We start from the raw sequence: 27,767 nt of genomic DNA, 5'->3' as shown, positions 1-27,767 counted from the left end.
GAGTGAATTGAAGAGAAGCTGAAGTAGGCCAAAAGAAAAGCCGCTCTACCAATTACTGCAGCGTGCCCATCATTCATCAGACCGCCACTTTGCTGCTAATCTCACAGGCTGTTCTACTCCTGGGCAATTATAGAACAATGTTCTTTCTTTTTCTTTATTAGGAAACAAGTGAATAGGAGTTAACACACACAGACGCTTACAGCTGCAACCACCAACACATAGCAATATTCTGATGATGTTAAAAAACATTTTTAACTTTTGCATTGCCACTTGTTAACCTATTTGTTTGGAATGAACTTGTGTTCCTGTGTAAATGCTCCGGAGCTGGATGTTGTTGCTTCCCCCAGTGACTGCTACAGAGCACTGGGCAGCTGTTTATTCACATTCAAAATATTTTAAAGTATCTTGTCAAATCACACATAATTCGACACTCCGCCTCCTTTGGCCCTTAAGAACACACCTGCCAAGTGAGAAGCAGATAAGATGAACGGTATGTCATACGTTTATGGAAATAGTGGGTAGGTGTAATCCAGTAATATAAACTTAATATAATCTATTACCATGGAAATAAAAAAAATCCTTATTGGTGTCACAGTCTGCTCATCTCCTGTCTGCTGGTATTTTTCCACTCCTCTGTCTCTGCTCCACTCTACCTGTTAGCCACGCCCCCTCATCAGGCCAACTCTCCACACCTGTGACAGCCCTGGCTGCATATAAGCCTGCTCCTGTCTCTGCTTCAGTGCCAGATTGTCTTGCGTAAATGCCTGACCTCCAGCATTTCTCTCTCCGGCCTGCTACCTGTTATCTGCCTGCTACCTGCACCGGCCTGCTACCTGCTACCTGCCTGCTACCTGCTACCTACCTGCTATCTGCCTGCTATCTGCCTGCTACCTGCCTGCCACCTGCTTGCTACCTGCTTGCTACCTGCTCCGGCCTGCTACACAGCTCACCACTGAACCTGTCTGCATCTAGGTAATCCTCCTGCTGTGGACCTTGCCTCCACTCAGCAACACCAGACTCACTCCTTGCCGGATCTCGCTGAAGATCACTGGGAACAAAGACTTTTCACCCTGCCACTGTTAAGAACTGTTTTAGACTGCAGTGAAAAATAAAGTTCATTACCAATTAAGATCTCGTCTGCCTGTGCTGCATTTGGGTCCTCACCATACCCGTGACAGTACAATCTGGCCAGACATGGACCCAGCGCACACGCCGATGGATCGCCTGGAGAAGGTAGAGGCGATGCTCCAGCACCACGAGGCGCTGCTGCTTTCGAACTCAGCAGATGTTCGACTGGCGGTGACTAAGCAGGAGCAGGCGTTTACCTTGCTAGCCTCGCAGGTCCAACAACTCGCCGCAGCTTTTGCTCAAGCTGTCCCTCTGCCTCCAGAACCAGTCCAGCCTCTACCAGTCCCGGCTGCCTCTGCTTCCGCCTCGGAGCCTCGTGTGGGGGTTCCTGAACGCTACGCCGGAGACGCGGAGGGCTGCCGCCCGTTCCTCACGAACTGTTCCATCCTGTTTGCCCTCCAGCCCCCACACCTTCGCTTCGGAAGACGCCAGGGTGGCGTTCACCGTGAATCATCTGACGGGGCGCGCTCGGCTGTGGGGAACAGCCGAGTGGGAGCGTCGCACTCCTGCGTGCTCCACTTTCCAAGCCTTCGCCGCTGAGCTCCGCAAAGTGTTCGGAGAAGCTTCCCGAGGTCCGGACGCTTCTGGAGGGCTTCTGGGTCTGAAGCAAGGGTCTCGTTCAGTGGCCGATTACTCCATCCACTTCCGCACCCAGGCTAGCTCCAGTGAGTGGAACCAGGCTGCCCAGTGCGACGCATTCCTGATGGGGCTCGCTGACTACATTAAAGACGAACTGATTTCATACGACCTTCCCACCACTGTCGACGGCATCATTGAGCTGGCGTCCCGCATCGACCGTCGCATTCAAGCGAGACAGCGGGAGAAACATCAGGGGCTCGCAGGACGACGCCAGCCCGCCCCTTCACCAGCGGCTTCCGACGTATCGATGCTTTCTGGCTGCCGGTATTCAGGGGAGCCTGAACCCATGCAGGTGGGTCGGGCCAGTCTAACTCCAGAAGAGAGGAGGAGACGCCGCGAGGGGAGCCTCTGCCTGTATTGTGGCCAAGCGGGACACTTTATTTCCAGGTGCCCGCTAAAAGGTCGGGCTCATCAGGAAGGAAGGAGTTCCTGGTGAGTCATACATCTAGCTCCTCCTCCAGCCCACGATCCCTGTGCCAGGTCCGCCTGCTACTGCCTGAGGGATCCCAGACCCTCGCCACCCTCATTGACTCTGGCTCTGATGCCAACATTATGGACTCTAACCTAGCTCTGCAGCTGGGTGTCGGTCAGATTCCCCTGCCAGCTCCAGTTTCCACCAACGCTCTGGATGGCCGACTTCTGGGAACTGTGACCCACCTGACAGTGCCTATACGGATGTTAATTTCCGGGAACCACCATGAAACACTCCAGTTTCACATCCTGCACTCTCCTCGTCATCCTCTCCTTCTGGGGTTCCCATGGCTCCGACGTCACAATCCACACCTTGATTGGACCACAGGGGCGATCCTGGGGTGGAGTTCATCGTGTCACCAGGTCTGCCTCAAGCAAGCCGCCACACCACGACCTTCTGCCACGACCAGTTCTTCTACCGATGTGCTGGGGGTCCCGGCTGAGTATCTGGACTTCAGGGAGGTCTTCAGTAAGGCCAAGGCAACCTCCCTGCCCCCACATCGGCCCTATGACTGTGCCATCAACCTCCAGCCCGGTGCCACGCCGCCCAGAGGACGCCTGTATTCCCTGTCTGTTCCTGAGAGGGGGGCGATGGAGACATATATCAATGACGGTCTAGCGGCAGGCATCATCCGCCCTTCCTCGTCTCCGGCTGGAGCAGGTTTCTTCTTCGTGGAGAAGAAAGACAAGACACTCCGCCCCTGCATTGATTATCGTGGATTGAATGACATTACCATCAAGAACCGGTACCCCCTGCCTCTCATCTCCTCAGCTTTCGAGCTCCTAGAGGGGGCCACCATATTCACCAAGCTTGACCTGCGCAACGCCTACCACCTGGTCCGGATCCGCGAGGGGGACGAGTGGAAGACGGCGTTCAATACCCCCACTGGTCACTACGAGTACCTGGTGATGCCCTTCGGCCTCACCAACGCTCCTGCTGTCTTCCAGGCTCTGGTCAACGACGTGCTCAGGGACATGCTCAACAAGGTCGTCTTCGTGTACCTTGATGACATTCTGATCTTCTCCCGCTCCAGAGAGGAACATGTACATCACGTCCAGAAGGTCCTCCAACGTCTGCTGAAAAACTCCCTGTTCATCAAGGCCGAGAAGTGTGAGTTTCACGTCTCGTCTGTCTCCTTCCTGGGGTACGTTGTAGGGAGAGGGACCGTGGAGATGGACTCAGCCAAGGTTTCTGCCGTCACCACTTGGCCCGCCCCTGATTCCCGCAAGCAGCTGCAACGTTTCCTGGGCTTCGCCAACTTCTACCGGAAGTTCATCAGGGGCTACAGTTCGGTGGCGGCCCCCCTCACAGCTCTTACCTCCTCCAAGGTTCCGTTTCTCTGGTCCACGGCCGCCAATGACTCTTTTCTGGCCCTGAAGACACGATTCACCTCGGCCCCCATCCTCCAAATACCGGACCCTGAACGGCAGTTCGTGGTCGAGGTGGACGCTTCCGACTCGGGAGTGGGGGCTGTCTTGTCCCAGAGAGCAGCCTCCGACCAGAGGTTGCACCCCTGCGCATTCTATTCCCGACGTTTGACCCCGGCAGAGAGGAATTATGACATTGGAAACCGAGAGCTCCTCGCCGTCAAGTTGGCTTTAGAAGAGTGGCGACACTGGCTCGAGGGGACTAAACTGCCGTTTCTGGTATGGACTGACCATAAAAACCTTGAGTACCTCCAGTCCGCCAAAAGACTGAACTCCCGCCAGGCTCGATGGGCACTCTTCCTGACCCGCTTCAACTTTTCCCTCTCCTATCGACCGGGGTCCCGCAACGTCAAGCCCGATGCCCTGTCCCGTCAGTTCTCGGAAAAGGAGGGGGACAGGACCGACCCAGACACTATCCTGCCTTCTTCCCGTCTGGTGGCCACACTCACCTGGGAGATAGAGGAGAAGGTCAGGGTCGCCGCCCAAGACCAGCCTGGACCAAGTGCTTGCCCTCCCAACTGTCTGTTCGTCCCGCCTGACCTCCGGTCCGAGGTTCTACAATGGGCCCACAGCTCTCAACTTACCTGTCATCCAGGGATCCAACGGACCAAGGACGTGGTGCGGCGCCGGTTCTGGTGGACGTCACTGGATGAGGACATTCGGGGGTTCGTCAATGCCTGTCCCACCTGCAACCAGCACAAGCCGGCTCATCATGCCCCTGCCGGTCTTCTACATCCTCTGCCTGTGCCTCATCGTCCCTGGTCGCACATTTCTTTGGACTTTGTCACCGGTCTACCACCATCCAGCGGCAACACTACTATCCTGACGGTGGTAGATAGGTTCAGCAAGATGGCACATTTCGTGCCCCTGCCCAAACTCCCATCTGCCAAAGAGACGGCTAAACTACTCCTCCTCCACGTCATCCGTCTCCATGGCATCCCAGTGGACGTGGTCTCTGATCGGGGTCCCCAGTTCGCCTCAGTATTCTGGAGGGAGTTCTGCTCGCTCCTGGGAGCCACCGTCAGCCTGTCCTCGGGGTACCACCCCCAGTCCAACGGCCAGACCGAACGCAAGAATCAGGAGATGGAAACGGCACTACGCTGCATGACGTCTCAAGACCCTACTTCTTGGTCCGAACAGCTTCTATGGGTAGAATACGCCCACAACACCTTGACCAGCTCCGCCACCGGTCTCTCCCCCTTTGAGTGCACCTATGGGTTCCAACCACCGCTTTTTCCGGCACTTGAGAAAGAAACATCCTGCCCCTCTGTCCACTTCATCCGCCGTTGTCGCAGGACTTGGACCCGAGCCAGGGCGGCTCTACTCCGGGCCGCTGACCGCTACACCGCGGCCGCCAATCGCCACCGCTCCAAGGCCCCAGACTACCAGCCGGGTCAGAAAGTTTGGCTTTCCACCCGTGATCTTCCCCTCCGGGTGGAATCCAAGAAACTGGCTCCTCGCTTCATCGGCCCGTTCGAGATCCAGGAGATCGTCAACCCAGTGGCAGTGAGGCTCAAACTCCCTAGATCCATGCGGGTTCATCCCACGTTTCATGTCTCCAAGGTTAAACCGGTCCAAGAGAGCGCCCTGGTTCCTGCCACACCACCTCCACCGCCTCCTCGCCTCATTGATGGAGGTCCCGCCTACACTGTCCGTCGTATCCTGCAGTCTCGCCGGCGTGGGAGGGGATTCCAGTACTTGGTGGACTGGGAGGGTTACGGCCCTGAAGAAAGGTTCTGGGTTCCTGGGAGGAACATCTTGGACCGCACCATCATCAGGGATTTCCATCGACGCAACCCCACCCAGACGTCCAGAACCAGGCCACCTCCCAGACCACATCCTCCGTCGGAGTCCCCAAACGACAGCGACGACAGTCTCCCCGGGACCAGGGTCTTGGAGATGGACACTGGGCTCTCGGACGAGTATTAGCCCTCCTCCAGGCCCCCGCCTCCCACCCGGTTTGGTCCATTCGTCTTGGGACGTCGAGAGCCGTCCCTTGAGGGGGGGGTTCTGTCACAGTCTGCTCATCTCCTGTCTGCTGGTATTTTTCCACTCCTCTGTCTCTGCTCCACTCTACCTGTTAGCCACGCCCCCTCATCAGGCCAACTCTCCACACCTGTGACAGCCCTGGCTGCATATAAGCCTGCTCCTGTCTCTGCTTCAGTGCCAGATTGTCTTGCGTAAATGCCTGACCTCCAGCATTTCTCTCTCCGGCCTGCTACCTGTTATCTGCCTGCTACCTGCACCGGCCTGCTACCTGCTACCTGCCTGCTACCTGCTCCGGCCTGCTACCTGCTACCTACCTGCTATCTGCCTGCTATCTGCCTGCTACCTGCCTGCCACCTGCTTGCTACCTGCTTGCTACCTGCTCCGGCCTGCTACACAGCTCACCACTGAACCTGTCTGCATCTAGGTAATCCTCCTGCTGTGGACCTTGCCTCCACTCAGCAACACCAGACTCACTCCTTGCCGGATCTCGCTGAAGATCACTGGGAACAAAGACTTTTCACCCTGCCACTGTTAAGAACTGTTTTAGACTGCAGTGAAAAATAAAGTTCATTACCAATTAAGATCTCGTCTGCCTGTGCTGCATTTGGGTCCTCACCATACCCGTGACAATTGGCCAAGTTACGTGATTAAATAGAGAGTGAAAACAAATTTCTAGAGATGAAGGTGGGATATTGGACTCTTGTACCAACTAATACAATTTCAAGGGTAAAAACTGAATTGATTTCATGCTCAGAGACTCATTGCCAGACCCAACTCCACACTACATTGCACAGCGCCAGCACAGAAGAGATATCTGGCAGAAGCCTTTTTTTTTTTATACCAATTGGATTCACTTGGGGGCCAACCTCATCAGAGCCAATAGCAAAATACAGCCAGTGTGAAACCTTACAGTTGACTATTTTGCAAATCCAATGCATAAGATATCATACATCATATCTTTTTATAGTACTTTTATTATGACCGAGAGGGCAATACCAAAACCATAGCATTTCAGGTCATTTGTGATCAGGGTTTCCACTGGGTTACTGCAAATATTAAACTTCCAAAGGGTTTCTTCTTTTAGATATTTTCACTGTCCAACAAACGTGAAGATTGTTGCTCATCGCCCTACCATACAACACGGTCGCTAGCAAAGATTAAATCAGTGAGTTTGCCCCCCCCTCCTACCCATGCCCTAAACTGCAACTTAGTTGGTTTATAGGGAGGGGATGGCTCTGGTCTGGGATTACCAACCAGCCATTTACTTTTGAAACAGGCTGATCAATTTAAAATATAGTCAACCTACATAATGTAAAAGAAAGGTAAATATTGATGCCCAGCAATAACAAAAGGAACAAAAGGACCCTCACTCTTTTCCTCAACCTCCAACTCCTCTGCCACATGTCCGTGTCTGGACTCCTGCATCTGTCTGTCAACACACTCACTCAACCGGATTGGAGTAAATCCAAAAGGACCTGGTACTCTCAGATTATATTCTGTATTGATTCACAGGAGTTCTTACATTAAGCCCTTTAAACCTACTCCTGTCACTCCTCCTCTGTCACCTTTCCTGTCACTATCTCAAATCCTTACAAATCAAGACTTTCTTTATATAAAATCACTATTATAAAAACTTCTGGGCCAGACTGTGCGAGATCTATTTGTTGTGTCTGTCGGGAGGATGGCACACATTTGAGATCACTTTTATCTGTGTAAATCCGTAAGTGTATTATCCTCCAAATGAGGTCACAGATTATGTGCTCATAATTTGAACCATTATCATTAATCTCCACTGGCCTCATCATTTACATTAATTACAGCAGTTTCATTATAACTTTATTACAAATATTACAAAAATATTATTGAATAAAATGCAACCTGAAGCTCCTCTTTTGTGAAACACACAAGCCAATGTATCCTGAGCACACACAATTTGTGGTCTCTCCATGACTCCAAGTTCATTTCATTAAATTATTTAAATTTCCTGAAGACTTACTTTAATCTTAACTGTAGTTACTACTTGCCTATCCCTTTTTATTACCTTCACACTTTCCTGATTTACATTATGGTGACTCGGTTTTGGTCCCATAAGGAAGACAAGTCCCCCATAATGTGACTGTAAAAATGTGTTATAGGTCACAAAACACGAGTAATACCTGGACACCACACGCACATATTTGCACTCACGTGCACACACACTCACCGGTCCATCCATTGCGGTTTTCTTTGCTGACGTCAGCTCCATTCTGCAGCAACACCCTGGTGCATTCCAGCTGGCCCAGTGTGACAGCCAGGTGGAGAGGAGTCCGACCACGAGGGTCCAGAGACTCTAAATCAGGCTGGATGGAAGTGGAGGAAAAAGAGAGGAGGAACGTTTGCAGTCGGGAAGAGAATGAAGGAGGGGAATGAGCGGAGAGAAAGAAATGAGAATAAATAGGGATTAATTGTGTATCATTTCTTTAGTCAGAGGGATAGGTAGAAAAAACAGGGAAATAGGTGTGATGATGACGACAGAATGACTGAACGAGAGATAGTGACAGGTGCTGACTGATCTGTCTCCACTCCACCATGGCTGGTTGCTGCACCCCACTTATTTTCTAGGCAGGGTAGAATGGGTGTAGCTTCGCACAGGCAGCATATATGTGCTCTCTTAAACAGGCCTCTGCACCCGGAGCTGTTTATGAAGCCTCATGTCTGCAGGGCTTATAGACTTAGATCCACTTCAGTGAAGGTAGGTAGAATGTAGTAAGGCAGTAAATATACTTTGAATCGTTATGACAAACATGTTGCTGAACAAAAACATAATTAATGCGTAGATCTCCACTCTGCATTTCGAAGTGTGTCAACAAGACCTAACTTGTCAGCCACATTACAGTGTTAATCTTTCACATCAATCATACAATTGCTTTAATGCACTGAATTAAACAGAATTACAGCGGTCGGCTTTTAAAGCTCTCTCAGACAGATGGTAGACAGCTAAAGATAATTTTAGATGCTCAGAGTAGCAACTTATTGATGTAATTCCGTGCAGCACTGAAACAGACAAATGAAGAAAGGGTGAGCCAAGCCACGCTACAGAAACGTTGTGTGTGCAAAATGTTGTTTCCTGCAATATGTTTGTCGAATCAAGAAGCTGTTATTCATCTTTAAATTAGCGAGATTCCTGTCGATAAACATGCTTGACCAATCGTGAGTAGCTTTCATCCCACGTTTCACATAACTAATGAACTTACAAGAAACATTTGCATTAGAACAAACATCAGTGTGATAAGAACTGCCCAAAATGCCAGAAACCATCTTTGAGAAAAAATTATTTTATGTGTACTTTGTCCCATCCATTAACATGGAGGAGGCATGGTTTATGACCTATCCTGCGGCCAGCCAGCCATATATCTTCTGTCTAGGAGCTGATCTATTAGCTAGTCGTGGCTTCTAATTAAGCAAACTGAGATTTAAGTGGTTTCAATCTAATTATCTTGGAAAGTACTGGTCCATTGCAGGTCTTCAGATGTGCAGAAAATCCTTGTTTTCATTTATCGGAGTGCACGTCCAGGCATACTGGGAAAGTCACTTGTTATTGCTACTGTCAGCCACCATCAGCAAGACTCCTGCAATCCAACAAGTGTAACCGTGTCATCATGCCCATCCCTCTCTCCATCCGTTCCTCAGACTGTTATGCACTGCTTTTAAGTCGCCTCTCTGCACGGAGCTCCTTCAAAAACAGCTATACATTTACTGATCTAAGATCTATCTTCCATTATCCAGAGTTAATCCATGGTCAGCTCTGTCAGTCTGTCACAGTCTTGAATTATAATTAAGGATTACTTTTGGAGATAAGGGGCGTGACTTGCACTTGAATAAAGACCTTAAGGACTCTGTAGAAAGGTATCCCTATAGGACAAGAAATTAGAGAGCCCTTACTGTTGGCTGTTTTTTAAGAATGTGTATATAACATCAGTATTAAAATTATATCAGAAATACTGAACAGCTTAGTGAGTGAATACAGGGGAAAAGGTCTGAGCATTTATTGATCCACATAAATCCTTAAATCAAAGCAGCAAAGAGAGGGAGGAAAACTATTCACTTTATAAGCAACTGTCAACAGGACAAACCAAAAGTCTCACCTAAATAAGCAGGCCTGAAAGTTTAGTGTCCTCAGTGTTTATTATCATATAATATGAATAAGTGGCAGCTACTGTCCAACACTGTCATGCTCTGACATACTGAACACAGACAGAAAGACTCGGCAGATACATTATGATGGTGACCTCATCCCTCTGTTTCCGCTGTATGCAAAGGAAATGAGGAAAACCACATGGGACACCATCAAAACAAAAAGGAGCTTGTGAATGCAAATACAGACACAAAGATAAACAAAATCATCACACACACAACAACACTCACATGCTCTTAACATGTTTGTACTGGATTGAGTCTAGTACAGCAAAACTCAATAATACGAACATGACACCATGGTTTCAGTGTGTTAATGGGTGTATTATCTCACTGGCTCTTTGGTTAACAGCTCTCTGCTCTGCACATCGCTTTCAAAAGCGGCGGTGAAAATGACAGAGTGAGAGACATTTGTAAGTAAACTGCCTGTCAGCCACAAGTAAGTCGTGAAGGTGGATGTGTTGATGGAGAGAGAAAATGGCAAAGAGTGACAGATTACAATTGTGGCTGTGGAAAATATGGGGAGGGGCGAGGAAATGAAATAGAAAGAGAAAGATGGGAGGAGATGGGAGCTGGAGGAGACAACAACATGCGAGGGAGCCTCAGGAGCCATGGCGGCTGGGGAACAGAGGGATGGAGCGTTATAGCAACGCAAGGGGAAGAAAGTGAGCAGTCAGCTTTATCTATGTGTACTGCAGAGCAAATGAAGCCCAGATGTAACATGCAAATACACCGTCTCAGTGCTGTGTGTGCATATGTGTGCATGCATGGACACAAAAGCATGTTTTGGCAGCATAAATGTGAACAACTGTAAAAGTCACAGGAAGAATCCTGAAAGTACAGAGTGAATATTTATAGTAAGCCTCCGTCAACATATCAACCACAATTTGAAATGACAACAAACCCCATTCCATATGTCGCAAGCACATGACACGGAGAAAAAAGAGAGCAGCAGAAACTGGAACAAGCCGATTGTTAAAGAATGATGAGGCCGAGGAACGGCAGAGAAAAAAGAGCTACTTGTCTCTCCTTTCATTTTTCTAATTTTTTTAAGGTACTTACACTGTCTCACAGCGTATTTTCATCCATCGCTCGCCTTTCAAGTGGCTGCGTGTAATGTTGTGATTATCAGTTAAAGCTTCTTTTACAGCTCTGCGCTCAATTTCAATTATTCTGAACATATAGCTGAGGGTGAACAGATGAAATATGGCATACAGACAGAAGGGGAGCTGGGGAGGAGAGGATTGAAAGAGGGATGGTAATACAGGCGAGGATATAAACAGACATACTGTATGTGGTGAGGAGACAGAAAGAGAGGGAAGGATGGAGGGAAGGTTACAGACCGACGGCCTGTGGGGTTATTGGAGAAGGTGGGTTATAGAGACGGACAGTATGGGAAGAGTACAGGGTGCTGAGTGTACAATATGTAACAAAGGATGACAGGGTGACAAGAGAACAATCAGCTGGAGTGGAGCTTCGGCAGGTGCTTCCCCTTCTCCCCCAACTAATATAGCTCCTGTGTTAAGCTGCTTCAAGACACACACGGAACTCTTCACATTTTCTTGAGGGGCTGTCAGTGAGAATTCAAATGTCTGTGTCAGCTGCTCCAGACATTTTCAACAACTTTTCCTACTAGCCCCCTGGCAGAATGTCCGACTGGGCCCATGTGAGAATGCAGCAGAAAATTTGCAGAGAATTCACCGCAAGTGAGTGGGCGTGTTGATGACATTTCTAATAGGCGAGAGACGCACAACAGAAAAAAGAACATACAAAAAGAATACTGTCGTGCCAGTTCATCTGCTAATGCTTCTGGACACACCTTCAGTGATGTTTCTAGAATCATCAGGTGTTTCTGGTCTTGTAACATCATTCTTCCCTATCCAGGCAACCCAGCTGGGGCTAAACCCACCCCAGCTTGTGACCAGGGGCCTCCTTTATAGAACAGTGCGTGTGATTCATACTAAAAGTGTACATGCGCACAAAAGCCATAATTGTCATACGCAGGGAAAAAAAATCTGATTCATAAATCATGCACACGCACACCTCAACGCAATGTTCACTTCATAAATCACAGTCCACCTGGAAACGTTCGTACCTGGAACTGCCTCATACTCCGCCCTCAACACGCCCACTTTCAACTATAAATGGTCAATGCAAAGCACCTCATGAATATTCAATTCTCCTGCTGACCACAAGGTTTTCACTGTGAATCACGGCATCAAGCTACAAGAAGAGGAAGCGAAACATCGAGGTGTTGGTTAGTGAGGTGGAGGTGAAGAGCGATGTTATGGGACAGCATTGATGTCGTTAATAAAGAGTATACACTGATACACTGCTGCTGCTGCTGTTAATACAGTGAGTGATAGTGAAAACGATAGAAAGAATAGAGCCTGAAATAAAATAAAATCGAATTCAAAGGTGGAGGCAAAGAAATAATCGCGTCACACTGAATGTGAGGGAACTTCTTGTACCGCCTGTTCTTATTTTAATCATCCAAAACTGCAGGATTATTAAATTTAGAGACAGCTGTGATATACCTAGAGAATTTAACAAAATGATATGTTTTATTGATTAAAACAGGCTGAACATAGGAAGATAAATATTGTGTTAAAAACTACAAACCCACCATTTGGCTAATAAACCAGTGACTACTTGTAAATGGTAAATGGTTTTGTATTTATATAGCACTTTTCTAGTCTTGATGACCACTCAAAGCTCTTTACAGCACAAAGGTCAAAGATCACAGCTCTATCGAATCTATAGGATGAGTGTTGTCATGTTTTACAAGGACGGTTCATTAATCATGTTCCTGGATCTTTACAATGCCTTGCTCAAAGGTAAACCGATGTTTCAAAGGTTCCAGGCACTGCTATTGTGGACTGATATTTTGATACAGCAAATTCTTCATTGCCAGTTCTCTGAATTAGTGACCAACAGTCACTACGTTACATGATGGCAGAAACCCGATTTCGGCCGAAATCGGGTTTCTCTATCCATGGGGGGTTAACTGCTCTATCTCAGGGTACATGGCACTGAGAAATCCGACTCTTGTCCGAAAGCATTTCATACCCCGCTACGATAGGTGGCGCTGTTTTCATTACAGCTAGTGGTGATCCTGCCATTTCCGCTTGACCTCGTCACCACTAGCAACACAAAAACAACAACAGCCTTCAACTCAGCATGCGAGAAAGATGACGAACGGAGAGCAAGGTGAAGCTACGTCCCTCTACATGATGTTGTGCATGTTTACTCTAGGAGTACTGCGAATGCGAACGGCGCATTTGATTAGAATTGTAATGGCGAGTGCCGGCCGGCACCGGGCAGCGACATTTTATCTACGTGTCGACTTCTGGGTCACGACCAAGGAGGGAGGGAGGGAGGAGGGGGGGCAGGATCTCAAGCATGCGCAAAGACGTCTTCTCCAGTTGTTGTCTAGCTTCCAGAGTTACATGCGCGCGTTGTCCGATATACAGCCAGATCCGATCTACTTATCTGGGGGTGGTTATCCGACTTCAGTCGGACACAAGAAATCTAGATTTGTGGAGTTACATGACATGGATCTTCGATTGAAACCCGACAACGCCAGAAATCGGGTTTCAATCGGACACATGTAACCGCAGTGACTGTGTCATTACACGTGCCCTTTTTGTAAGTGTTGAATCAACACAAGCCAGTACTGTGAGAAATTTGCTGTTGACACCTTCCAGCGTCTGTCTCAGACTGCAGCCTGAGTGAGCTGCTGCTGTTCATTTGGTCCAATTTGCTTCAGATGTAGCTGGGACAGGAGGAGGCCTTGATATGAGGACAGACGGCAGTCAGAGTTAACTGTTCACCTACAGACTTAGTATTTACACCCTGAGCTTGAGAGGAAGTTCAATAAGAGTACAAACCTTACTGACGGGAAAGAGGAGGGGAGGTGTGAGCCAGCAGGGGTGCATCGAGAATTTCAACAGCAACACACACACACACACACATAGTGTACTTAAGTACCAGTTAAGTTTACTCAAGCCAATGCCATCGACTGCTACACATTGACCTACAGACATGCTGATATACTTACTCAATCACATGTAAACAACATTCACTTGAAACACGCACACGCACACGCACACTCACACACACACACACACACACACACACACACACACACACACACACACACACACACACACAAGTACAGAGTAGCACACACACAGGACAGTCAAATCGGCCCTGTTTGACATGTGTGGTGTGGTAGTTCGAGCAGGGACATTATGTCATCCTTGTTGATCTCTTGACTCTCACTCTTCACTCAACAATGAAATCATAGAGGACGTTCTGTGGCTACATGAAGTTTGTTGTGAAGAGTGTGTCATATGCTGGTCCATTGTACATGCTAGAGTAAACACTGGATTTAGTTTTATTGCTCAGAATACAATTTCACTGGGCTATTGATAAACTACATTTGCTAGGAAAATGTTGTTCAAAGCATAACAACAATTTAATTTTGGGAAAAAAAATTCCATAACAGATGTATGATTGTGTTTCTAGTTCACATGCACTTGTTCAGTTTAAATTGAGCTTAAGGAAAACCGTCATGCATACAATTTAATATTTATATGTGTTGTGCTTCGTTTCCAAAGGTATTTTTTTTAAATTTGTTTAAATTGCCTGTCAACGAGATCAGATCATCTTAGGTAATGACTTTTAAGAAGGCTCTGTTCTATTCAGGGAGGAAAGTGATACAATATGATTGTAACAGTGATTGGCAAATTTCTTTCCTTATTTGCACATTAGGAAAGAAAACTGAAACCAATGTCATACTAAATATGAATCTACAGTTAGCTTAGCTGTGTAACAATAAGGGGGGTGCATCCTTCAGAGACTTCATTTGAAGACCGATTGACTCATAAATGTGTCCTCCCACCCCCAGCAGCGGAGGCTCCATCAGGTGGATCCTTCCCTGCCCAACATATCACATGATTCATTGCACTTTTGCGATGAACTGTATTTCAAAAAGGAAATGGCGGCAGAAAGCTACGAGAAATACGTCAGAAGAATTTATTATTAAATGTTAGTGCTAAACTGAACAGCTGACAGTACACATGTTTAAAAAAAACATGTGTAAGTACACTTTGGCCATTTTTATATCTTGTTTGTTTAAACTACACTACAGCTTCCTATTTACTGTACATAAGAGTGATGGAGTATATCAGTGTTCATCAGCATCATGTCATACTGTTTCGTCATAAGAAGAAATATCCTGTTATCATGGGAATATAGTTCCATATACATTGCATGTATAACAAGATGTACGAATATCTCTTTTAATCTGTGGCAGCTCTGCATCTTGCATACAATTGTGAATTAATGGAAGCTCAGTCGTCATGTTTTCCCTTTCCAGCCTCTGGTTATCTAATTTCCATCCTTCTAGGCCTTCCACGTTAGTTTCTACAAAACTTCATTAACACCTAAACCTCTGATCTCTATCCTTGCTCTATATTAGTTATTTCTTTACCTTTTTAATTAATCTCTGTCTGTGTTACATAACTCCCCCATTCTCAGTCTGACCTATATCTGTCTTATAGGGAAACTCTTTCTTCTGTCCCCTCACCTCCTTCAGATTCATTCGTTCCATCCCGTCTTGCACTCCCTCAAAAGTGAGCTCAGTGGAGTTTACATTATTGATAGGCCTCTGCTCCTTCTGTCACCTCCCACTCTGTGTGTGCCAGGCCTGATGCAGCTTGGCAGGTACTTAGGCCGGCATCAATCTTTCATACAAACAGCACACTACATACGCACACACACACACACACACACACACGGAATTGCGCATATACACATACTGCATCTTTCCTAAAATGTTTGTGCACTGCAAGCACAGGAGCAGAGGGTGGCAATGGGAGGGAGGAGTATGTAAAAATAACTTTTCCTCCCCCTGTCTCCTTTCTCCTTCCACAGGAGACTTTGACAAATGCTCGGCTGCCATGAAGCCCTGATCCTTTTTCAATGTGACACCATTATGAAAATAAAAGGACAGAACAGAACCTGCATCACAGATGATAGAGTGAGCAGCACAAATGGTGCCGATAGCCCTGCAGAAGAAAGACAAAACCTCTTGCAACTTCTCATGCTCATCTTAACACTGCAGCCGAGATTCATTTCCACTTGTGCAGGTGCATTAGAGGACCATACACTCGAGCAGTGGAAATAAGCCCAAATGGACCAAATCAGCAAGTGAAACGCTGACCTACATTCCAGCATATTTAATGTTTCTCTGTTTCACTGCACTTTGTCTATTTACTATCATCCCAAATCTCTGCAGATAGATACACAGACGTGAAGAGGCCGAGATGGAGTAAGCGGACAGGATGATGATGGACCTGTCAGAATCTGATGTTTATCTCAAGGTGCCGACACCTGTTTGTTGCAGGGAGCTGACAGACCTTACTGAAACACCAGGAAAGATGTGCATGCAGGCCGACGGAGAGACAGAGAGCGCACTCATTCTCACTCCTCGCACTCAAAGAAGCAAGCACACACACAGACGAGAGAGTAAATCTTTTGTTTGAATGAAGCAGGCAGTGCATATACGCTATAGAACAGCATAGTCACATGATGTAGCAGCTGTAGCCTATTGGAGTGAAACACGACAGCTGTCACTCTCTTTCTTTAGTCCGGTAAATGGTTGTGTTTCAGTCAAGACTGACTATGAAATTTAACGAATTTATGGTCAATGGCCACACCATTATTATTAAAGACTGACACTGTGGTGGTTGCAAGAGGATGCCTTTTTTTCCTGCATAAAATTTTTCCAGGGGGGCTTACAAATGTTAAATCCTGATAATTAAATCTGAATTAGCAAAAAAACTATTTGAGGAATTCTCGATCCCCACTCCCAGCACATAATTTCCCCACAACAACACCGATGTGCAACAAAAACCCTCAACAATCCTGCTGAAGGACGTTTTAGAACAGGTCAACCTTGGTGTCCTTATATCATGGAACTCTTGAACTTGCCACCACATTCACCTCTACCGGAGAAGTGGGAGATGAGATGCATCAGAATAACACAACAGAGGTGAAGATTTTCAAAGGATCAATAATACTGCGCTGGGATTTAGTAAAACCAAAGACTGTTAATATCGATAATAATATGTGAGATGACAGCTGCTTCTGTTATTGTTAATGGCATCGCGTTTATTGCATGGGTGTTTGCTTCTGGTTTGTCATCTTGTTTCTCCAATTACGCATATATCTATTTCTATTCTTCCCTACAAAAATCTGACTTTCACATATTAAAGTGTCTATTTGTCTCTAGCTCACTCTCTATCCTTCTATTAATAGCATTCAGTAACTTAAATAAATCTGACACTAACCCAGCCTGTGTGACATCTCCTTGTTTCTTTGTAGTGCTATAAATAGGACATCTCCAAAATGAAGGCACCAGTTCTTTGAAATGTAGCAGGAATATCAGGATCATCTGTGCAGGGCTCTCAGACAGCTTCAACAACATCAAGACTCCCACAAGACCGCCATCATTGACCGAGAGTTTAACAGACTTCATGTTGACATTGCTGCTCTCCAAGAGACACAGTTTGCTGACAGCATTTCCCTGAAGGAACATAACCACACCTTTTTTCTAGCATGGCAAGTGTGCAGACAAGAGCTGAGAACATGGTGTGAGCTTTGCAGTGAAGATAACCCTGCGTATTGTCTACAGCTCAACTCTCTGCTTGCCACCAGCATAAGAAGACAAGGTCTACAAGGAGCTTGACGTGGTCATTACACTCATCTCCATTGAACGAGGGTATTCAATGCCAGGCTGGATGCTAAAAGGAATCCTTGCATGAATGCCTTGGTCACTTAAGACTGGGGAACTTGTATGAGAATGGAAGGAAACTGGGCTGCAATCACCAGTTTCAAATTACCAACAACTATTAATTAAAACTGCAACATGGACCACTTCCTCATAATGAGCAGGGTTGAGCTACAGTCCAAGCAGATCAACCATGCCAAGCATTCGGTATTCTCTCTCTGTCGTCAACCAGAAAAGTTCTGAGGAAAAAGGGAACTGCCAATATTATATTATTTGTAGCTTGCACCAGGGCTGACAGCTAGGTCTTTAATCTTGCCCATGTGTGCTCCAAGAACAACGTGACCAGTGGACTCCAGAGGAAACTGCTATTCACAGACAGTGCAGCGATTGCATCCAACACTGAGTCAGAGCTGAAGGGGCTGATGGCCCTAACAAGATTGTAAAGAGTTTGCCATCAACTGAGCATTACGAAGAAACACATCATGTGTCAAGAAGTTGAAGCCCAACCATAAACTCAGTATAACAGTGTACACTCAGAACCTCTCACTTGACGAATAACTGAGCACCCATCTTGCGGAGATTGCCCATTGATGACCAAGTTGTCACATCAGCACCTTGCTAAACAACAATGTGGCCTGGACCCCTACACCAGTCATAAAGTAAATGCTGCATCACATGGCTTCCAAAATCCTGTTTGCCATGGAGACAGTCTGTTGCTGCAGGAACTTACAAAGCCTATGAGGACACACCTTTTTACTGCAGGAGAAAAGACAGAGGGGTAAAACTATAAGCGGGAAACCCCCTTCACTGCCAGGCCCCTCTTCATTCCTCTGTGCCAACAGTAGAAGAGATTCCGTCTCTAGAGACGGCTTTTAGCACAAACCATCATCAGCCCTGATGGACAGATACCAACAATAAGGAGTTGGGGTTTCTTTTCACTGAGGAAAGTGAGAAGGTTGAGAGTGGGGGAGGTAATGAGGGATGGAAGGCACCAGGTGAAACGGATGAGGAAAACTTGACATTGGCTTGCAGACAGAAGGCTGAGAGGATGAGGGGAGCAGGAAGAGGAGAAAGGTTTGTAGTAGACAGGTGCAAGCAGAGAGCAGATGGGTTGTGTAAAGATTTAGGCCAAGAGTGACTGCAAAGAGCATGCAAGCCTTAATTTATGGCTCTGTTCCCTCCAGCTGGCAACCAAGCAAAATATTTAATAATGCTGATTCAGTATTAGCACCTTGCCGAGGGCATGATAATCAAACCATGCACCGATGGAAAAAGAGAGGGCTGCAGTCAGTCATGGAGACATAGGGAGGATGAAGAGCAGAAAGAGAACAGACATCTTTGTGTCATTTCCTGCCTTTATCTTGAGATAGACCATCACTCCTTCCTTACATGGCCCTGTTCTGTTTCAATCACAGTCTGTTTTTGTGTCTGTGCGCAACCAAGACCATCCCTGTTAATGGTCAAAGCCTGTCATTATTTCCTCCCCACCTCCTCTCTTCTATTCTCTGTGTTCACTCCTGTCATCACCTTGTCTGTGCCCACACCTCACTCGGGACAGTGTGACAGTGAATGTTGCCTCCATGCTTTTCCCGTTTCTCCCTTCTTTCCCCAGCTGCCATTTCTCTCCTTAACAACCATCTTGTTTCCTGACAGGTTTCGCGATGAGTTTTATGACTGATAAGACTGAAAAGATATCAAAACGGATGAAATCTCACCTCATCTTTTTACATCCTATTTTTCTCGTTCTCTTTGTGCTCCCTCTGTGGTCAGATGTGTTTCTTTGGCATTTATACGACCACTCTTTGGATTCAGTTTCCTCTCTCTCCGCGTCGTCACATTGATATCCATTGTAACAATTCTTCCTCTGTAGCCTGGCACAATATCTGATCCAGTCACTTATTCAAATTTGCAATCTGTTATGCTGCTTAGAGATCATTGGGAAAACGCTGAAGCCCACACGTTGCCATAACACAAGTCTTAAACACTGTCAGCACCATCACACACCAACCGTCCACTGCTTTATTGTGCAGGAAGGAAATAAGAGTGCCATAAGAAACAGCAGAAACAGTGCCGGATATTGGATGCATGAACACAGTGAAATTAAACGAGTCTCATCATTTCTCCAAAGGGCAGGGAGACTTTAAAAACCTGTAATATGTAGATGGCTGTAGATTACTTTTATTTTACCTGGCATAATTCAGAGGTCAGTGATATACTGTTCCTGCACAGCAGAGTGGGAAACCAATCACTGCACCTTAGCTACGCATGTCAATAACTTATTGTTCTCCATAACTTTTTGATTACTGTATATATATTGTTGTTTTATATCCGATTGTTGTTTTATGTACAGTGCACCAACAACACCAAGGCAATTTCCTGTGTGTGCAAATATACCTGGCAAATGATAGAATTCTGATTCTGATTCTGAAATTCAGCAGAGACCAAACATTATCCACACAACACTGCCTTTGTTATTTGGGCTGTAACACCATGGTCATAATGTGATATCCTAATGCCTATCATGTGATATCATGGAAATGTATAACAATGCACTGTATTGTAACATATTGTTGCAACACGGATTATGCGTTTTTCGCTCAAATATTTCTCTTCCTCTGCTACACTCCCTCTGTTTTTCCTGTCATGGCTCATAATTGAAATCTGCCTCTTGTCTTTGCTCTCTCTAGCAGGGGAAGCATACATTTAATTCGGGGGGTTTTCACACCCGATAGTCTGGACCATGGTTCAAATGCAATTTCATGTCTGTGATGCATTGTTTACATTTGATCAGTTTAGTTTTGGTTTCACATTCTATTTTAGGAAGCGGACTAAAGACGTTGTCAGTTCTGTGATTGTACAACTCTTTTGAAAAAAATGCTTAGAAATGCTTTCTGTTTGAATTGAGAAAATTAATTAAACCAGTTCATTTCATTAATTAATTTGCCAATGTAATATCTTTATGGTATTATGACTCACAAAATCAACATTTAAACATTATATATTAGGAGGCAAAGACAACCAATCATATGAACACCTTCTGCTTATTTTTCTTCTTCTATGGTTAAACGCTGTAACAACTTCCTGGTCCGAGGCGCCAGTCACACCTGTTATTTTAGTTTGAACGACACTGAAGACTTAAGATTTTTCTGACTTTTGCCAGTACATATGTTCCAAATGAGGGTGATATCTTTCTTTAAGCTATCAAATAAAAAGTGTTAATATAAAAGTTACAGGACAATAAAGGTTTTTCATGAAGTGGATTTAATCCACTAGACCTGCCTCCTTATTTTGGCTTTACTCCTTCAGCAGAGTTTACTGCCTTTTACTGATGGCACAAGAGTCGAACAACTGAATCCATCTGTTTGTGCTATGAAAATAAAATAGTAGGGTAATGTTTAGTGTCCCAACAAAGTAGTGTTAGACTATTAAGACAAACCTTCGCCCACCATATGTAACACGGTAGTAACGGGGAATATGAAAGCAAACACACGATTCCCGCCATCGTATATACTGTATCTATTTACAGTGGAGCTGATATTTGCATTATTAAAATCATGAACAAACTCCACCATGTCTCTCATTTGGTTGGCCTATCTGGATTATGTCAAAGTCTGATATCGAGAAGTGCAGGTGGCTGGCCATTGTTTTCATGTTAGCAATATTCTACTTTGCAACATCCAAATCTTAGTCTAGCTCAATGCATCAGATCAGGTAGGCCAACTAGAGCTTGGACAGACTTGGTGAGGTAGTTTTGTTGTTCTGGTTTGCAAGGGTGGGTACTTAAGCCGCTCTAGAATGATTTACATTTAAATTACAGCTTATGTTTTCCATTATTCCTGCTGCTTTCAACTTCTATCTCTTCTCTGCTACAATTGCGACAAACCAAGTGTGGTAAAAATGTGTTTTTACCTACGAGTCATGGGAGTTCCACGTTACCTAGAACAAATGTGTGTATATATGTGATTTTCATGACTGACAGAAGCTCAAGGTTTGAGCAGCATATATTTGTCCTGTCCTAGTTTAAGCAGAGCTGCACATAAGGGCCTTCGTTTATAAACTGATGTCAAATGAATTCTGGGATCTGCTGATGTGATGCTAATTGCATTAGTAGCTAAGTAGGGTGTAAAATTTGACTATGCAGCAAAAACAAAACGCAAGACATGCAAAAGCACAAAGCACCCACACACAACTATAGACAAATGCATTCAAACAATAATCTAGAGAGAATACAGAGGTAGTTTGTAGTGACAATTTAGTTCATCAACAACGGGAGGTGAACTAGAAAAGACAGAATGTGAGGTTTTATTAAGTGTTGTACTTTACTGCCCGTCTCCTCACAACTTTCTCTGATTGACCAATAAACCTAGCAAGCTGATATGGTGTAGGAGGATTAGGTCTAGAATAGCTTCTGATATGGCATGAAAACTGGGAAGAATTATCCTGACGTTGTCATACTCATGATTCTAGTCAGAATATGAGTCTGATACCGCTCCATTGGGCTGTGATTATGGGGCGTGTTTCCTCGAATCAGGAAAAAAAAATGCCTCTTCGCTCAATTGGATAGACCAACAATCAATCAGAGCAACGTAGTATGTGACGTATGAATCCCATAGGAAGGACTGCAAAAACATCTTTTCCTTTTTCAAAATGAATCCGCTGTCGATGTCTTCTAAAACAGACTCAATGGCAGCATCTACACATCTCAGCTCTCCAGCGGCAGGCATTTTTGTGGAAAACAAAGTCAACCCAAGCGCTGTGTGATGAGGTAGTTGATTACGTAACTGTTGATCATCTGTCCATCATCGTATAAAGCCCGCCCTGACAATTTGATTGGTCCGAACAGCTTCTGTTCTGAGATAATTTCTCGCCGACGGAGCGACTCCAGACCGAACTTCCCGGGCTTCTTTTGACAGAAGTAAACAGTTTTGGAGCCATATTCAAGTGACAGGTATGGCACCTATGACATTTAACATCAACAGGAAGCCATTGTTGTAGAAGGTATTAGTGGGCATAGGGCACAACATTACAGAATATATAAGCAGGGAATTTTTTTCCCATGGTATTTTTTGAGAGTGCCCAGTAGATCGACTCTGAGAAATATAATAGAAATCAGTCCTCATCAAGCACAAGCTGAAGAGGAGAGAGGTTAAGCCATCAGCGTTGGTACTTGAGATGTTCAGCAGATTTGTGTGTTCTCATAAAACATCGGATAATTATCTCCGAGACGATCTGCATAGCTTCATGTACAAAAAACATGAAAACAAAATATCAAAGCTACATTATAAAAGGTCCTTGCCTCAAATGCACAGCCAAAAAGGAAATAAAAATTTGCATCATTAAATATTTATAGATACAAGGGTTCCTAAAAAATGAATGATGAGGTTGAGAGGAGAATTTATTGAGCCTATCTGTGTGAAACAAACAGCCAAAAGTTTCCGTTTAGAGCACTTGATGTAAAAGTTTAGGTAGACCATGTCTATGTCAATAATTCATATTCTGTTAACACTTCAGTTGCAGGCTACAAATTACTATCAAATTTTACTGGCAAAGTACAGCACCTTAATAAATTGGAATTATATAATGGTATATTTATATATATATTTTATGAACACTATGTGAGCTTGATATGATATTAATATCATAGTTACAAGAATTGCATTGGCAGTACAGTTGCCCTGCAGCATGAAGGTTAAGCTTCCTGGCTCAAATCCTGGTTCAGCCAGGATCTTTCTGTGTGGAGCTTCCTCCAAAAGTCCAAAGACATGCAGGTTGGAGTTGGTTAATTGGAGAGTCTAAATTGTCCTTAGGTGTGACTGTGAGAATGAATGGCTGTTTGTCTGTATATGTCCCCCCTGAGATACGCTGGTGACCGGGGTGTACCATAACTCTCAACCACTGTCAAGTGGGATTGGCTCAAGCTCCCCTTAAAGATAAGCAGGATGGATGGAAATGCTGAACTTTATATATGCAAACTGTAACTAACCTGCAACTACCGTGGATTTCATGTTGCAAAAAAAACTGAAATGTTTATCAAATACAAAAACACATTGAAGTACAAAGAGCTATATATGAAACAAAAATATATACTGCTATTATGTAAGTCTTTATTAAAGTAAGAAACCAAGTGGAGCAAACAAAGTTTAACTTCCTAGTTTGGTTAGGGTTAGGTTTGGTTTCGACCTTCCTTCGCTGCTAAGAAAGATAATAGTTGTGGTTCAAAGGTGTAAGTAGGATCCACAAGGCTGCAGCTGGATCCTCCTCTGACAAACTACAGACCGGACACCAGTCTTCAATGACAAACTTGAGACTGGAACAGTCGTGTTTATTTCACCATGGCAGTTCATTCTTTCAGAAGTTGGTAGTGCCAGGACATTAAACACAAAAATACAAATGCCCTGGGCTGCATGTGGCCTGCATATGCTATGAGCTACCATCATAAATGGGCGCCATCTTGGGACTCAGCACCCTGATAAAGTTATAAGCCACACCCATTGTTATTCCTCATGCATCTTCACACATTGCAACAGAAAAACATGGACGTGGGACTGAGCTTACAAGATGAAACACAGAAGATGTCAACACTGCATCCCTAATGAAGAGGGTTAAAGACATCCTGTCATTAGCTTAAGTGTTGGTCCAGTATTGGATTTTATCTTTGTCCTGTTTGTGTCGGGCGGCACAGTGGTGCACTGTCACTTCACAGCAAGACATCTCCACAGTTTGTCCACGGTCTTCGTGTGTGGACTTTGCATGTTCATCCCCATGATTGCATGGGTTTTCTACAACAGTCCAAAGACATGCAGATTGGGGTTGATTGGAAACTGTAAATAGTCAGTAGGTGTGAGTGTGAATGGTTGTTGGTCTCAGTATGTTGGCCGACATGTCCAGGATGTACCCAGCCTTACGCCCAATGTCAACTGGGATTGGCTTCTTCTCCTTCCGCAACCCTCAAAAGGACAAGCTGTATGTATGTATGTATGTATGTATGGATGGATGGATGGATGGATGGATTGATGGATAGTAGTGGTAGTGGATAAAATATCAGGGTTCCACCAAAGTTATTCACCCTCTAGAGACATTGGTTGTCTGTTTTGTTCACGGTAATATGCCCAATAGTTTTCAAGACATTTCAAACTGCACATAGAAGTTGACTGACTGTTGACTGACTGTTGACTGACTGTTCACACAACTGGTGTAGCTACAGGCTAAAGATGGATGTTTACGAGGAGTCTACATTCCACTTTTAAAACCAGAGCTTCTTTTATCTTTGTAATGAATGACAATGGGCTGAAGATTAATATTCACCATTGGCAAAGTTACACGTTTTTCCACAGTGTACACATTTCCAGCTCCCGTTTCTAAGTAAATTGTTTGTTACCTGTAGTGACTCTAATATCAGATCTTACTTGGTTCTCGAAGCCTCTAGGTGAGATCAGTTTAGCTATTTATAATGTAGTTGTTATTATGGTCAAGGGTTAAATGTTAAATGTCATTATCACACTGCCTCACTAGGAATTGTGGTACGGCAATTGATGGCTTGGGCACTTGCTGACCATTTTGGTGTGAAGAGAGGCCTTCCTGGGTTATGATTTTATAACCACAGGAAGGTAAGAATGTGCATGTGCAAGCAAGTGTGGGCAGGTGTACATGTGCAATTGTATCTTAAAACCGCTGCATGATGCATGCACTGGAAAATATGTTTAGTTGCAAAGCCGCAGAGCATCTCTTATGTAATGACAAAGCGCCCGAGTAGATTTGCAGAAAACAAAGAGAGTGAGTTTACACGCATACTTGCTCTAGCTTAGTCACTTTCTTTCTTACACACACAAGAAAGAATCATTCTTATCATATCATCAAGTCTTTCAACCTTAACTGGGGTACTGTAATATTACCAGTATAGATGAAAATAATTAGTTTCTGCTTTTGATTATGACAAACACCTCCTCTGTAAAAAACTTAAACAATACCTTAATGATTCAATTACTGTATTAACTGTGATTGATGCCATTATTCTTGGTATGCGCATTGTCTCACCCACTCACAAATGGTTAACATGCTGGTGGGAAGGTAGAGAGCTTACAGTTTTTGGGTAGATCAAGCAATAATGCCACACAGGCATAAAGCAAATTCACACTGCAACACAAACAGACTCAGCATTTACAGTCAATTACACTTGGATTTTTTTTTCCAGGAATAAACTCCTGACACAACTTCCCATGCATGATAACTCAAATTACTGGCAGGGTGGATATTTTGAGCCCAATGCAGTAAATAAAGCAGATCCTTGACATGTAAAGTCTGTCATGGATTCAATTACCGTGACATGCTGTTAAGTGTCTTCATCCACCCTACTGATAACAATTAACTGCGCTATGCCAGTTCACTGAGCGGACTCCTCAGTGAGGTGGTCCATGGATGACATCCCCACTATACCACCACCTCTGAAATCCACGGACACACGCCCATATAATCCCTTATAATAAAACCAGGGCCGCATCACTAAGGAGATGTGATGTGTGTGTCTGATCGCTCGTCTCTGTCTCACCTGCTCGTTCGTGGCCAGCTCCTTCTCCAGCTGTCGGGGCTTGTTGTGCCACACCAAATAGTGGATAGGATAGCGACTCTTCTCCGGAGTTTTCTTGGCAGAGATCATCTTCGGATCATAGCGTTCCTCCTCCTCTTCCTTCACTGTGGATTGTAATGACACTTTGATGTTAATTTGCGCTACACAATCGATCCTGTATCGGCGGCGGTGGAGCCTGGAGGCGTGGGGGGGCAGCCCTCACGCGTCAGGAGCAGCGGATCTCTCCCCGACTCGCTCGCTCTCTGCTCAGAATAAGCGGCCAGTGAAAGTGGAAATAATTTAGAGGAAGAAGCTCCTCGTTGGCTACACCTTTACGTCTGATAACCAGCCGCTCCTCCACCTCTTGCCTACCCCCCCCCCTCTCTCTCTCTCTTTCTCTCGCTCTTCCTCTCCCTCTGCCGACTCTAGCGCATCTCTCCTTCTCCTCTCCTCCCATCCGGCGGTGACTGAGAAAGATGCGCTGACAAGCTGCACTGAAATGTAAGCACACGCAACCAATCTGCTGCCTCACGGAAGAGTGTTTGTACCGCAGGAGAATCATCCAACAAATATATATAAAAAAATAAACTGCATGGTATAACTCCCTGCAGGAATATCCTAGTAGTGACAGCAGGGCCGGGTCTAGACAGGCATGTATGAGGGGGCAGCCACAAATCTTGAGGGGGCATTGTGCTTTATTATATTATTATTATTATAAATTGGGATTTAGTTTGAGGGGGCACAACATTTATTTGAGGGTGCCAGGCCCCCTCTTGCCCCTGCCTAGACCCGGCCCTGAGTGACAGGCTATAGTGGAGGTTAAAACTGACCATATGGCAATTTAATATGAAATGCATCAATTTACTCAGGTTTAAATCAATCAGGTTTGTGCTATAGGCTGTTGTAGTTGTATTCACTTTGTTTGTGTTATAAGGTATTAATAAAAACTTTTATTTTATTTTAAATCTGAAATTGACAACTTGAAATGTCTAGGTTCAGTATAAATGCAGTTGTGGACAATGAATAAAAGCAGATGTCTAAATGAATGTACATGCTTCATAGTTAAATTAAATCTGTTTTTAGAGGTTTTCATTTTTTTCGTCAATACTTTAATCGCATGTTGCTGGATAGGCCTTTATGGCAAACAAATACAAAATGGAAACAATAATAATAACAACAGCAATAATTATACTACTAGTTATTATATATATAATATATATATTTATATGTTTATACATATATTAATGTATTTGATATATTATTAGCCCTTCTCATTAAATTAAAAAAACTAAGTATCATATGCCCCATAATTCCAAAAATATGTATATATTTATATATATTATATTCTGATATTATGTATATATGTTTGTTTGTCGGTCTAATGACAAGGGTAACTTAAAGGTTCAGTATGTCGAATTTAGTGGTGAAGTTGCAGATGAACAACCCTCACCTCACCCTCCCATTCCAAACGTCAGCGAGAACCTGGTAGCCTTCAGTTGTAATAAAAACTCAAAAGGGTTTAGTTTGTCCAGTCTGGGCTACTGTAAACATGTCAGCCTCCGTAGAGAGGACCTGCTC

The 27,767-nt window shown here is 44.9% G+C and overlaps 1 protein-coding gene across 4 annotated transcripts in view; it reads right to left on the bottom strand.

Annotated features, from left to right (window-relative positions):
• ankrd13b (ankyrin repeat domain 13B) overlaps nucleotides 1-26,297 on the bottom strand; it is a 46,237-nt gene extending 19,940 nt beyond the window's left edge. For 3 of the 4 annotated variants that reach the window (XM_061073582.1, XM_061073581.1, XM_061073583.1), the window contains exons 1-2: nucleotides 26,172-26,279; nucleotides 7,859-7,994 (exon numbers count right to left, since the gene is read on the bottom strand). In XM_061073582.1, the coding sequence (XP_060929565.1) occupies nucleotides 7,859-7,994; nucleotides 26,172-26,279 (244 nt within the window). Of the gene's footprint in view, nucleotides 1-7,858; nucleotides 7,995-26,171 lie in introns of all 4 variants that reach the window. The other variant, XM_061073584.1, reaches the window with a different exon arrangement.
• Nucleotides 26,298-27,767: the final 1,470 nt, after the last annotated feature.

The sequence above is a fragment of the Limanda limanda genome, chromosome 6 (assembly GCF_963576545.1).
Source record: "Limanda limanda chromosome 6, fLimLim1.1, whole genome shotgun sequence".
Lineage (NCBI taxonomy): Eukaryota > Metazoa > Chordata > Actinopteri > Pleuronectiformes > Pleuronectidae > Limanda > Limanda limanda.
The sequence above is the reverse complement of the archived record's forward strand: the minus strand, read 5'-3'. Positions and strand labels throughout refer to the sequence as shown.